The 12620-nt window shown below is 46.5% G+C and overlaps 1 protein-coding gene across 3 annotated transcripts in view; it reads right to left on the bottom strand.

Moving 5' to 3' along the window:
- Nucleotides 1-2392: 2392 nt before the first annotated feature.
- Nucleotides 2393-12620, bottom strand: part of DDO (D-aspartate oxidase) — a 29216-nt gene continuing 18988 nt past the window's right edge. For all 3 annotated transcript variants that reach the window (XM_050951423.1, XM_050951422.1, XM_050951425.1), the window contains one exon: nt 2393-3530. In XM_050951423.1, coding sequence (XP_050807380.1) covers nt 2963-3530 — 568 coding nt within the window. In that variant the 3' untranslated portion in view covers nt 2393-2962. The remainder of the gene's footprint in view (nt 3531-12620) is intronic.

Genomic DNA, 12620 nt, shown 5'->3' with positions numbered 1-12620 from the left:
CCTGGAAAACGATTCCTCACTCTCATAGACCTTGGGAGGCAGGCCAATCCTCGCTCACAGACAGCCCCCCAACCTGAAGCAAATGCTTACCAGCAACTACACACCACACTGCAGAAACACTAACCCAGGAACCAATCCCTGTAACAAATCCCGTTGCCTGCTCTGTCCCCATATATACTCTAGCGACACCATCGGAGGACCCAACAACATCACCCCCCCCCACACACACACACAATCATGGGCTCATTCACCTGCACATCTACTAATGTGATATATGCCATCATGTTCCAGCAGTGCCCTCTGCCATGTACATTGGCCAAACTGGACAGTCTCTACATAAGAGTAAAGTGTTCTCCAGTCTTTAGTCTTCCTAGACATTCAATAACAGATTTAAAAGTAGCCATCCTTCAACAAAAAAAAGTCAAAAACAGACTTCAAAGAGACACTTCAGAGCTACAATTCATTTGCAAACTGAACACTATTAATTTGGGCTTGACTAGGGATTGAGAGTGGCTGGCTTACTAAAAAAGCAATTTTTCCTCTTGGTATTGACACCTCCTCATCAATTATTAGGAGTGGACCACAATCCATCCTGATTGAATTGGCCTTGTAAACACTGGTTCTCCACATGTAAGGTAACTCCCTTCTCTTCAAGTGCAGTATATTTACGCCTGTATCTGTAAATAATTTTCACTCCATGCATCTGAAGAAGTGGGACTTTTTTTTTACTCATGAAAGCTTATGCCCAAATAAATCTTAGTCTTTAAGGTGCCACTGGAGTCCTTGTTTTTTGTGGATACAGACTAACATGGCTACCTCTCTGATGCATAGCAAAAGAAGTAACAACAGTATTTCTTTTATGTTATGTTGCTAGGGGTTTCATAGATTTTTCTGGTCTCATTAAATTATGTCCTTTTATTACTTTAGTTGCTACTAACACTCTTAAAGTCTTAAAACACAAGTACACTTTCACAATTACACAAGATTCACAATATCACAGGTAGGCTTTCAGCAAAGGCACCGAGTTCCTGTGTTCCTGGGGGGTGCTTGACCCCCCCCTCCATCCCAGACCCTGCCCCTGCTCCACTTCCCACAAACCTGCACCCCTGCCATGCCTCTTCCCATCTCTGACCCCTCTTCCCACCCCCATACCACCCCTTCCCCCAACCCCACCCTGCCTCCTCTCATCCTCCCGCACCTCCTGCATGCCGTTAAACTTATCTGCAGAACGTGGTAGGTGCGGGGAGGAAGGAGGAGGCACTGATCCGTGGGGCCATTGGCAGACAGGAGCTGCTGGGAGCCAGTGAAAGGAGCTGATAGGGGGGCTGGTGGTGAGTGCTGAGCATCCACCATTTTTTCCCCATGGTTGCTCCAGCACTGGAGCACCCACGGAGTTGGCACCTATGGCTCTCACTTCAGTTTGTTCTTATATCTCACTGACAGACTGGTGATGCCCCACCCCTTGTATACCTGTGAGGGTATGGCTGACAACATTCTAGGTCAGAGAAAAATATAATCTTCAGAAAGTCTGAAAAGTCCCATGTGATTCTACAAAGGGACCACCACAACCATCTAGCCTGAATCCCTGCACACACAGGCTGTGGAATTTCTCCCACAAACTGGATTCAAGCATATCATAATTAGGAACCTATCTAATCTCACTTCACAGATTTAAAGCGATGCTGAGTCCACTGTATTGCTTGCTGCCTGTGCTGAAGTATTCTATAAAGGTAAAGAAGGGACTTTACTATCTAGGCTGAGGCTGCTCAGTCTGGCACTTTTCAGGAGAACATTTTTGTGCATGCAGGTTTCAGCTCCAAAGAGGAAACAGCCATTTGCAAATGTAATTCAAACCCACTGAACAATGTTTTATTTCCAATATCAAAATCTAGATCCTGCTGATGTACAATGTCCTACTGCTGTTTACAGTACAGAAACTCTGTTACTTAACATAGTACCAGCTACCCAGTGATGCGCAAAGTATTAACCCTAAGTATATTAGATAGAAATAATCACAGCTATAGGATTTTCTGTAAAATCCTTGTCCTTAGGGATTTTCTGTGCTGCTCATGCTGGGTACCTGCATGTCTGAATCCAACTGCAGTGACTATCACAGACTGCAGTTATATGCTGGTAAGAGGAAGGATGTTTTGCAATAAAAAAAAGTGAACAGAGAAGACAATGAAAAGGAAGAGTTTGGAACAGCAAATTTATCAGTAGGTGTTTTTCATTATGTATATAGCATAGTGAAGGGTGGTTGTGCTTTGGCCAACCTCTGGATAGGATCTATCAGAGAATGTATCTTTCATCTGACCATATAAAATTACCCATTGTTGTTGTTTTGCAGTGTTATAGCCCTGTTGGTCCCAGGATATGAAAGAGACAAGGTGGGTGAGAAGATATCTTTTATTGGACCAACTTCTGTTGGTGGAAGAGATAGAGACAAGCTTTCAAGCTACGCAGAGAGGTTTTATTCAGGTCTGTAAAAGGTAATCAGAGTGTCACATCTAAATGCAAGGTGGAACAGATAGTTAAACACAGGAATTAATGCATGCCATTCAAAATGAAATGGTCCATTAACACTTCCACAGTCATAGGACAAAGGAGGTTTTTGGAGTTACACATTGTTGTAAACAGACATAAAACTGTCTCTATCGAATCTGTACCTCCCACAGCACACCTTTCAAGATCCTTGGGTCTTACATCACCCAGTGCATCAAATGCCCCAACAACAGCTATGTGGGTGAAACTAGACAATCATTATACTCTTGAATGAACTCTCACAGAAAAATAAAACAAACACCCTATCACTTGTGGGCAAACATTTTTCACAAAACAAGCACTTGGCTACAGTTCAGAATGTGGCACGTAGCTTCTACCATTGCTTATAGAATAACATTCCAAAGGTATTACCAGTAGATTTATAATAGCCAACCAATAACTGAAAAGGAGGCCCCAGTGATTATAACTTTGCCTTCAAAGAGGAGCCTTCCAGAGCAGCAATGCATTCTGCCACCAGTCGAGCAGCCTCTTTAGCAGTGCCCCTGTGCACTGAAAAGCCACCTGAACCATGTCCATAGTTGTGGACCACGGGCAGTTTTTTCCCATCATGGACCAGTATCTCTTTCTGCAGTCTCACAGCTAACCTGGATGGCCTCAGACCCACCCTCACCTTTACGTCCTGGGCTCTCTGAAGTGAGGGTTCAAGAGCACAACATCTGTCAAATATATCTTTGCTACTTCTAGGATCTGGGGACAAGCTCCAGTTGTCCTTTTGCCTTGTCCCACCTAATGTTACATTGTGTATTCCTGGATAGATATAAGTTAAACCATCCCCATCCCGGATGAAGTGATTCACCCAAGGAGCATCGACCTTGAGTACTTGGCCTCTGACAGGGTGTATCTCCAAGTCACCCATGAGTTCTCTGGATCCAATGCCTGAACAGTTGACAACTATGTCATATTTGCTATGTAGTTCCCACAGATCTTCAATTCGTCTAGCATACACCTGGCAGCCATTCTCTTTCAACCTAAAAAGAAACACTGGACGTAAAGCATGACAATTAACTATTAATAAATTTCCTTGATTATTTTTACGCAAGTCAAGTAAGAAAGAGACTCTTTAGGAAGCAAAAGAATAGAAAATTGAAGAAAAATCAGAGATAGATAGAACAGGGCTTCTGTTTATGACTTGTCTGATTTGGCTGTTGGAATTAAGACATTGCAAACAAAAGGTTCTTTGTTTATAAAATTGGACAAGGCAAAATATATCAGGTGCACAAATATTACAGAGATGCTGTGGCAAAAAAAGTCGAGATAGTGATCTCATAAATTCATTCTTATGATGGCTCCAAAATTGAGCAGTTCATGCAGCCTAAGGATGAGCAAAATGTCACTTTTAGATCAAACAAGTATTAATTATATTATTAGTATTTTACTAAATTTCTAAGGTACATTTCTGTTACTTGAAGCCAAATTCATCCCTGATGCCACTCTGTCTTCAGGGCTGCTATAAAATATGACATTATTTATAAATGTATAAGGAAGAAAGGAATCAGGCCTCATTTAGAGCATCAGATACAGTAGGTATTAACAGAGGCGTGTGCAGCACATTTCATTAGGGTGTGTACCCAAGGAGCCCCACCCTAGCCTTGCCCCCATCCACTCCCTCCCACTTCCTGCCCCGTGACTGCCTCCTCCTGAGACCCCCACACTGTAACTGCCCCTGTTCCCTGACTGCCCCGACCCTTATCCACACCCCTGCCCCCACACAGACCCCCGGGACTCCTATGCCTATCCAACTGCTCCCTGCCCCCTGACAGGACCCCAGAACTCCTGACCCATCCAACTCCCCCTGCTCCCTGCCTGCCCTGACCCCTCTCCACACCCTCGTCCCAACAGACCCCCACCCCCAAATCCCTGGCCCAGCCAATCCCCCGGCCCCTGACTGCCCTGACCTCTCTCCACAGCCCTGCCCCTGACAGGCCCTGTGGGACTCCCATGCCCTATCCAACACCCTCATTCCCCATCCCTTGACTGCCCCCGAGACCCTCTGGCCCATATCCAACATGCCCCCCCCCGGCCCAGCCTGGTCCCCTTACCATGCCTCTGCTCAGAACAGAGTCCCACCAAATCTCACCCCTTGGACATCCCCTTGACAAATGACGTGATGGCACTTACGGGGCGGGCGTAGAGAGCACCAACCAAGCTGGAGTACAGTGGAGGAAGAGCGCTATGACTGATGTAAGTCAGCAAAGGTCACATGTATCACTGGGGAGGCGGCGATTGGCTGGGCGGGCCTGGGCGCGCGGGCGTAAGAGGGTTCTGTGTGGGGCAGTCTGGGTGCAGGCAGCTCAGTGGGGGATCTGGATATACAGGGAGATTCCAGGTGCAGGGACAGTTGGAGCCTGCAGGGGGGACCAAGTGAAAGTGGTTGGAACTTAGCGGGGGGCGTCTGGGTGCAAGGGAGGTGGGGTTCATTTGGGTGGAGGTCTAGGTGTAGCTGGTTGGGGCAGAGTGGGGAGGGTGTCTGCAGGGGCTCATCAGGGTGGTACAGATGCAGGGGAGGTGGGGCTTGTCAGAGTGAGGGTTTGATGGGTCCGCTTAACAGGGGGCCCCAGCTGCTGCCAAGGGGATCTGCACGCTGGGCCCCCACTTCCCTTATCCCGTTTTCTTCCCCATCACATGCACCTTCCCCACCACTCCATCTCCTCCCCATCCCACCCCCTTCCTTCCCAAACTGCCTCTTTCCTCCTGCCCCTGCTTCACCTATCCCCTTCTCTTCCCCATCCCATGCCCTGTCCCCACCACTCCCTCTCCTCCACATCCCACCCCCTTCTTTCCCCACTGCCTCTTTCCCCCTGCCTTGCCCTGCCCCACACCTCACTGTTGTACAAAATGAAGGATGGCTCCCAGAACACAGAAGGGAGCTCAACCAGCACTAGGACCCAGAAAGTGGTGTCCAGCTGCAAAGTCCAGGGAGCTGAGCAGCACCTCCTTTTTTCAGAGGGGCTGCACAGCACCTCTGCGTTCACAGAAATGGGGGGGAAGGGAGGGAAGTGGCATGTGACCTTGCACCCCATGTGGCCCCTACCCCTCACCTCTATTTGTGGGGGAAATGCCCCCAAACTATGCCGTGAATATTCCCAATCTCACACCCCCATTTCTCCTTCACTTTCTGCAGGGAAGCAAAGAATGCTGCAGGCAGAGGAACTGGGCTCTTTTCATTCCCCCTGGGGCCAAGGAGTGCCCCACACAGACCCCCACTGCCCAGCGCTACCCCCAGAGACCCACTCCCCCCAGCCACACTCACTGGCCTGTTGGGTGGGGGCTATTTGCCTTGCCTGGGCTGAGCCAGTATCACAACTGGGGTCGGTGAGGGATCTAAGTGAGAGCAGAGGGGCCTGTCCAGCCGGGCTCCCTCAGAACCATCTTGCCTAAGGCCCCAGATGAACGCCACCCCCTGCATGCTGGCCGAGAATGACCTGGCCCCTGCACTGGTCCCGGGTGGCTCAGCCCCAGGAGGTGGCAGGCTGAGCAAGACAAGCCGGAGCCACGCTGGGGAGTAGGGCAGGCAGACCCCTGTGGGACGTGACTCCAGAGAGCCTCCAAGCCAGCGGAGGAGCAAGTGAGTGGAGGGGACGGGGCGGAGATACCTGGGCTAGCCGGACAGCTGAGCGAAGCACAGGGGAGGGGCTGGAGAGGAGCTGGCCTGCGGTGGGCCCTCAGCTGGCAGAGCAAGTGAAGTGCAGCGCCTGGCCAGCTGATGGGCCCCTGTTGAGCATGGGCCCGGCACCAGGGCGCCTGTGCTGCCATTGTAAACCTGCCGGTACTGCTCAGGGCCTTGGGTGTGCCTGGGCACACCCCCTGCGCACGCCTATGGGTATTAACATCAATTCACTCTGGGTGTTTTAAAGTGGTGGTCTAACGTAGGATGGGATGACTTGGCTTAATATCTGTAAAGAGATCTGTTAGACTGCACGTTAGGTATGCACGCCCTTCTCTCAACAAAAACTCATCCTCTTCCTGGGGTTTACGTTTATTGTTAACTTAAATCTCAACCTAAGCTTCATTTTGAGCATGGCTTAAATGTAGGGTTCTCCCTGCAGGACCAGCTCCTAATCTGTCTAATAGATAGAGATTAACTCTCTCTAGTGGGATCTCACCCATAGCATTTGAGATTCTGCCATATTTTTTGCAAAAAACATGTTAATACAAAAACTACTAAACATTCTGCAGAATTCAGATAAGACAGGGGGAAAAAGTTCGTGAACATTAAAGCTAGCCTAGAAAGAAGATGTGGTAAATGCTTTTGTGCTGCCAAGGCAAGGTACCATAAATATTGTTCAGATCACTTGGATTTGCAAAATAATTACATATTTACTATGCTCTCTTTCCTGGTACCCACAAAGGGGGTGGGAGTGGGGGTGGAGCGACTTTATCATCTTATTAGACTACATCCTTTGGGAAATGAGAAAAGTCTGAAATAGGAATAAGGAAGCAGCAGAAGCCTTTGTGGCAAAGCAGCCTGACAGATACTTAATGGAGTCAGCAATTTAGTTGTTCCTCAGTACAATTTTCAGTATCAGTTAAGCAATGAAACATGACAAGGCCTGTGTTCCTGTGAGATAGTACAGAAGTCAGACAGCATTGGCAGCACAAGAGTACTCTCACTTATGCTTGCTGCTAAAAACATGAAATGTTATTCCATGTGGTTCAATGGCATGGAACACAACCAAACAAGCTGATTATCTGGCAATTTGTTCCAAGATGTAGATACACATTTTACTACCTAACATCAAAATCACCTTGTATCCAGTCACTATGCCTGTGAAATGACAAACATTATTTGCTCTTTTTAAGTGCATTTAAATGGATTATACATACACATTATAGGATCTGTTTTCTGACTCTGCTAAAATTCTTTGAAATTGATGTGCCTTGAGAGCTGGTCTTCAGAAGGAAAAAAAAACAACTAAGACTTTTTTCTGCACACATATAAATTTTAAAGCCTTCATTTGTGCCAAGCGTTTTGCACGTGCAAATATTTCTGTAAGGTTTTCTACAAGATGATAATACAGAAAGATAGTACCTGGATTTTTTTACTCCTTTCTGCTCCTGATTTCAGAATGGTTTGTGAGGTGAGTTGGGCAGAAGAGAGGTTTTTGACCAAATCCGAGATGAATTGCCCCAGCCAATTTTGAAACACAGAGATTGGAACAGGAGGCATTTCCCCAGATTTTCAAATTCTCCTGACAGTTTTTGTCATTTCATAGCTCAAAACCAGTGAGACCAGAGGCTTCAAAACATCACCTTTGGTTTGTGGCAAACGGCTTGCAGAGCACTCGCTTCTTTTACCATTTTCAAGAGCTGGTGGGATGTATTTTGGAAGTTACACACTGGCAAATGAGGAACATCTGAATGTTCATTTGACTAGTGGCAGAGAAAAGACAGAAGATAACACTCTTTCCACTCCACTAGTATCTCTGGAGGATGTTAAACAGAAGCTACTAAAGTTAGAGATTTTTAAATCAGCAGGTCCTGAACATCCAAGAGTTTTAAAAGAACTGGCTGAGAAGATGGTTGGGCCATTAAAGCTGATTTTCAATAAGTCTTGGAACACTGGGGAAGTTCCAAAAGACTGGAAAAAAGCTAACATTGTGCAGTTTTTAAAAAGGGCAAGTGGGATGATCTGGGTACTTATAGGCTGTACACCTGACAGTGATCCTGGACAAGATAATGGAGTGGCTGATACCAGACCCAATTATAATGAACTAAAGGAAGTTAAGGTAATTAATGCAAATCAACATGGGTTCATAGAAAACATCCTGTAAGACTAACCTGATATCTTTTTTTGATGAGATTACAAGTTTGGCTGATGGAGGTAATAGTATTGATGTAATATACGTAGACTTCTGTAAGGTGTGTGTCCTGGTGTCACATGACATTTTTATTAAAAAACTAGAATGATATAAAATTAACCTGGCACACATTAAATGGATTAAAAGCTAGCTAACTGATAGGATTATTTAGAAAAGCTGGACATGCACAAGCCCATGAGTCCAGATCTAATGCATCCGAGGGTGCTGAGGGAGTTGGCTGATATGATGGCAGAGCCATTGTTCATTATCTTTGAAAATTTGTGGTGATCGGGGGAGGTCCCAGATGATTGGAAAAAGGCAAATATAGTGCCTATATTTAAAAAAGGGAAGAAAGAGAACCCAGGGAACTACCAACCAGTCAGCCTCACTTCAGTCCCCAGCAAAATCATGGAGCAGGTCCTCAAGGAATCCATTTTGAAGCACTTAGAGGAGAGGAAGGTGATCAGGAATAGTTAATATGGATTTACCAAGGGCAAGTCATGCCTGACCAACCTGATTGCCTTCTGTGATGAGATAACTGGCTCTGTGGATATGGGGAAAACGGTGGATGTGATATATCTTGACTTTAGCAAAGCTTTTGATACAGTCTCCCACAGTATTCTTGCCAGCAAGTTAAAGAAATATGGGTTGGATGAATGGACTATAAGGTGGATAGAAAGCTGGCTAAACTGTTGGGCTTAACATGTAGTGATCAATGGCTCGATGTCTAGCTGGCAGCCAGTATCAAGCGTAGTGCCCCAGGGGTGGATCCTGGGGCCGATTTTGTTCAACATCTTTATTAATGACCTGGATGATGGGATGAATTGCACCCTCAGCAAGTTTGCAGATGACACTAAGCTGGGGGGAAAGGTAGATACTTTGGAGGGTAGGGATAGGGTTCAGAGTGACCTAGACAAATTAGAAGATTGGGCAAAAAGAAATCTGATGAGGTTCAACAAGGACAGGTGCAGAGTCCTGCACTTAGGATGGAAGAATCCCATGCACTGCTACAGGTTGGGGACCAACTGGCTAAGCAGCAGTTCTGCAGAAAAGGACTTGGGGATTACAGCGGATGAGAAGCTGGATATGAGTCAGCAGTGTGCCCTTGTTGCCAAGAAGGCCAACAGCATATTGGGCTGCATTAGTAGGAGCATTGCCAGCAGATCGAGGAAAGTGATTATTCTCCTCTATTCGGCACTGGTGAGGCCACACCTGGAGTATTGCATCCAGTTTTGGTCCCCTCACTACAGAAAGGAGGTGGACAAATTGGAGAGAGTCCAGCGGAAGGCAATGGAAATTATTAGGGGACTGGGGCACATGATTTACAAGGAGAGGCTGAGGGAACTGGGGTTATTTAATCTGCAGAAGAGAAGAGTGAGGGGGAGATTTGACAGCAGCCTTCAACTATCTGAAGGAGGGTTCCAAAGAGGATGGAGCTCAGCTGATCTCCACGGTGGCAGATGACAGAACAAGAAGCAATGGTCTCAAGTTGAAGTGGGGGAGGTCTAGGTTGGATATTAAGAAACACTATTTTATTAGAAGGGTGGTGAAGCACTGAAATGCGTTACCTAGGGAGGTGGTGGAATCTCCATCTTTAGAGGTTTTTAAGGCTCGGCTTGACAAAGCCCTGGCTGGGATGACTTAGTTGGGGATTAGTCCTGCTTTGAGCAGGGGGTTGGACTAGATGACCTTCTGAGGTCTCTTCCAACCCTGATATTCTATGATTCTATGATAGGTGTCAAAATGTAATTGTAACTGGGGAATTGTCATTGAACGGGTCTGTTCACAGTGGGGTCCTGCAGGAATCCATTCTTGGCCCTATACTATTTAACATTTTATCAATACTGGAAGAAAACATAAAATAATCACTAATGAAGTTTGCAGATGACACAAAAATTGGGGGAGTGGTAAATAATGAAGAGAACAGGTCATTTATTCAAAGCAATTAAGATCATTTGGTAAACTGAGTGCAAACAATATGCATTTTAAGATGGCTAAATGTATACATGCAGGAACAAAGAAAGTAGGTTATACTTTCAGGATGGGTGACTGTCAGGACTGGTGCCAGTGTTTTTGGTGGCCTAGGTGCACGGCCATTTTGCCGCCCCGCGCGGTGCTCCCGCAGCTCCAATGGAGCTGCCACAGGCGTGCCTGCAGGAGGACCAGCGGACCGTCCACAGGCATGTCTGCGGCAGGTCAACTGGAGCCGCCTGCTGCCCCCCGGCAAAATGCCACCCCCCAATAATCCTGGCACCCTAAATGGAAACGCCGGCCCTGGTGACTGTATCCTGGGAAGCGGTGACTCTGAAAAAGCCTTAGGGGTCATTGTGGATAATCAGCTGAATATGAGCTCCCAATGTGATGCTGAAGCCAAAAGAGCTAATGTGGTCCTAGGATGCATAAACAAGAAAATCTTGAGTAGGAGTAGAGAGGTTATTTTGCCTCTATATTAGGCTCTGATGCAACCACTGCTGGAATACTTTATCCAGTTTTGCATCCGACCAAGTGGGTATTCACCCACGAAAGCTCATGCTCCAAAACGTCTGTTAGTCTATAAGGTGCCACAGGACTCTTTGCTGCTTTTACAGATCCAGACTAACACGGCTACCCCTCTGATACTTATCCAGTTTTGGTGCCCACAATTCAAGGAGGGTGTTGGTAAATTGGACAGCATTCAGAGAAGAGCGACGCAAATGATTAAAGGATTAGAAAACAGGCCTTAAAGTGATAGAGTCAAGGAACTCAATCTATTTAGTTTAACAAAGGAAAAACTAATGGGTGACTTGATTCCAGTCTGTAAGTACCTATATGAGGAACGAATATTGAATAATGGGCTCTTGAATCTAGGAGAGAAAGGTTTAACGTGATCCAACGGCTAGAAGTTGAACGTAGACAAATTCAGACTGGAAATAGGGGAAAAAAAATTAACGGTGAAACTAATTAACCAGTAGAACAATTTTCCAAGGCTTGTAGTGGATTCTTCATTGCTGACAATTTTTAAATCAAGAGTAGATGTATTTCTAAAAGATCTTCTGCAGGAATTATCTGGGGACAGTTCTATTGCTTGTGCTACACAGGAGATCAGAGGAGATGATCACAACGGTCCTTTCTGGCCTTACAATCTATGAATCTATGAAAGGACAGGACCAGGAATATGGCTGCTCTCAAGAAATCAGCTTTCCACATCCAAATCCTGCAGGATTCCCCATGTAAATGTATGTGGATCATGTCATCCATAAGATAGTTCCCCCAATGCACAGTGAATGCCTCCCTTGAAGAGACTGATTGAGCCATTAATACTCAGTCCTGCATTGAAGATGGTGCTGAATTGCCTCAGCAAGAGCTACCTGTGTGCATTATCTGCAGGGGGACTGCAGCTGCAGTACCTGAGCCAGCCTGGTATAAGGTATATAGGCTCCCTGGTGCACTTAGCCAGCTCTGTTTCACTGATGTAGGAGAAGGACCATGGTTCCTTGCCCACTTGGGGAGGCTAATGCTTCTGTGGATATTCACCTGGCTGGAGGTGTCCTTGCACTCAGGACTGAAATTACCCTGTTATTGCATGCAGATACATGCTTTGTGCACTTTCTGCTCCCCTGTGCACCAACCCAGTAGGGAGACTCTAAGGCAGTGTTTCCCAAACTTGGGATGCCACTTGTTTAGGGAAAGCCCCTGGTGGGCTGGGCCAGTTTGTTTACCTGCCCATCCACAGATTTGGCTGATCGTGGCTCCCTCTGGCTGCGGTTCGCTGCTCCAGGCCAATGGGGGCTGCAGGAAGTGTCATGGGCTCAGGGACGTACTGGCCACCGCTTCCAGCAGCTCCCATTGGCCTGGAACAGTAAACCCCGGCTAGTGAGAGCCGCGATTGGCCAAACCTGCGGACGCGGCAGGTAAACAAACCGGCCCAGCCCACCAGGGGCTTTCCCTATGCAAGTGGCATCCCAAGTTTGGGAAACTCTGCTCTAAGGGATAGTTTTGGAAGATTTTGAAAATGTTGAGCCTTATTCTCATTTACATTAAAGCCACTTCATACCACTCTGTCCATGTAATGGGGCGTTAAAATGGTAAATATAACATTCTCCCACTTTAAGATATCTGTACGCTACCAGAGTTGTGAAAAACGGCCTTAGGTTTAATGAAACTCATTCCCATGGCCTTTAAATTCTTGCAAAAGAGGATATATGTGTAACCCAGGGGTAACTCACAGAAGATCAGGCTCCATTTCTCCCAGAAAGGAAAGAAAAATTTTAAAATCCATTA

This window comes from Gopherus flavomarginatus, chromosome 4 (genome assembly GCF_025201925.1).
Source record: "Gopherus flavomarginatus isolate rGopFla2 chromosome 4, rGopFla2.mat.asm, whole genome shotgun sequence".
NCBI classification, from domain to species: domain Eukaryota; kingdom Metazoa; phylum Chordata; order Testudines; family Testudinidae; genus Gopherus; species Gopherus flavomarginatus.
This window is presented reverse-complemented; position numbering and strand designations above follow the sequence as displayed.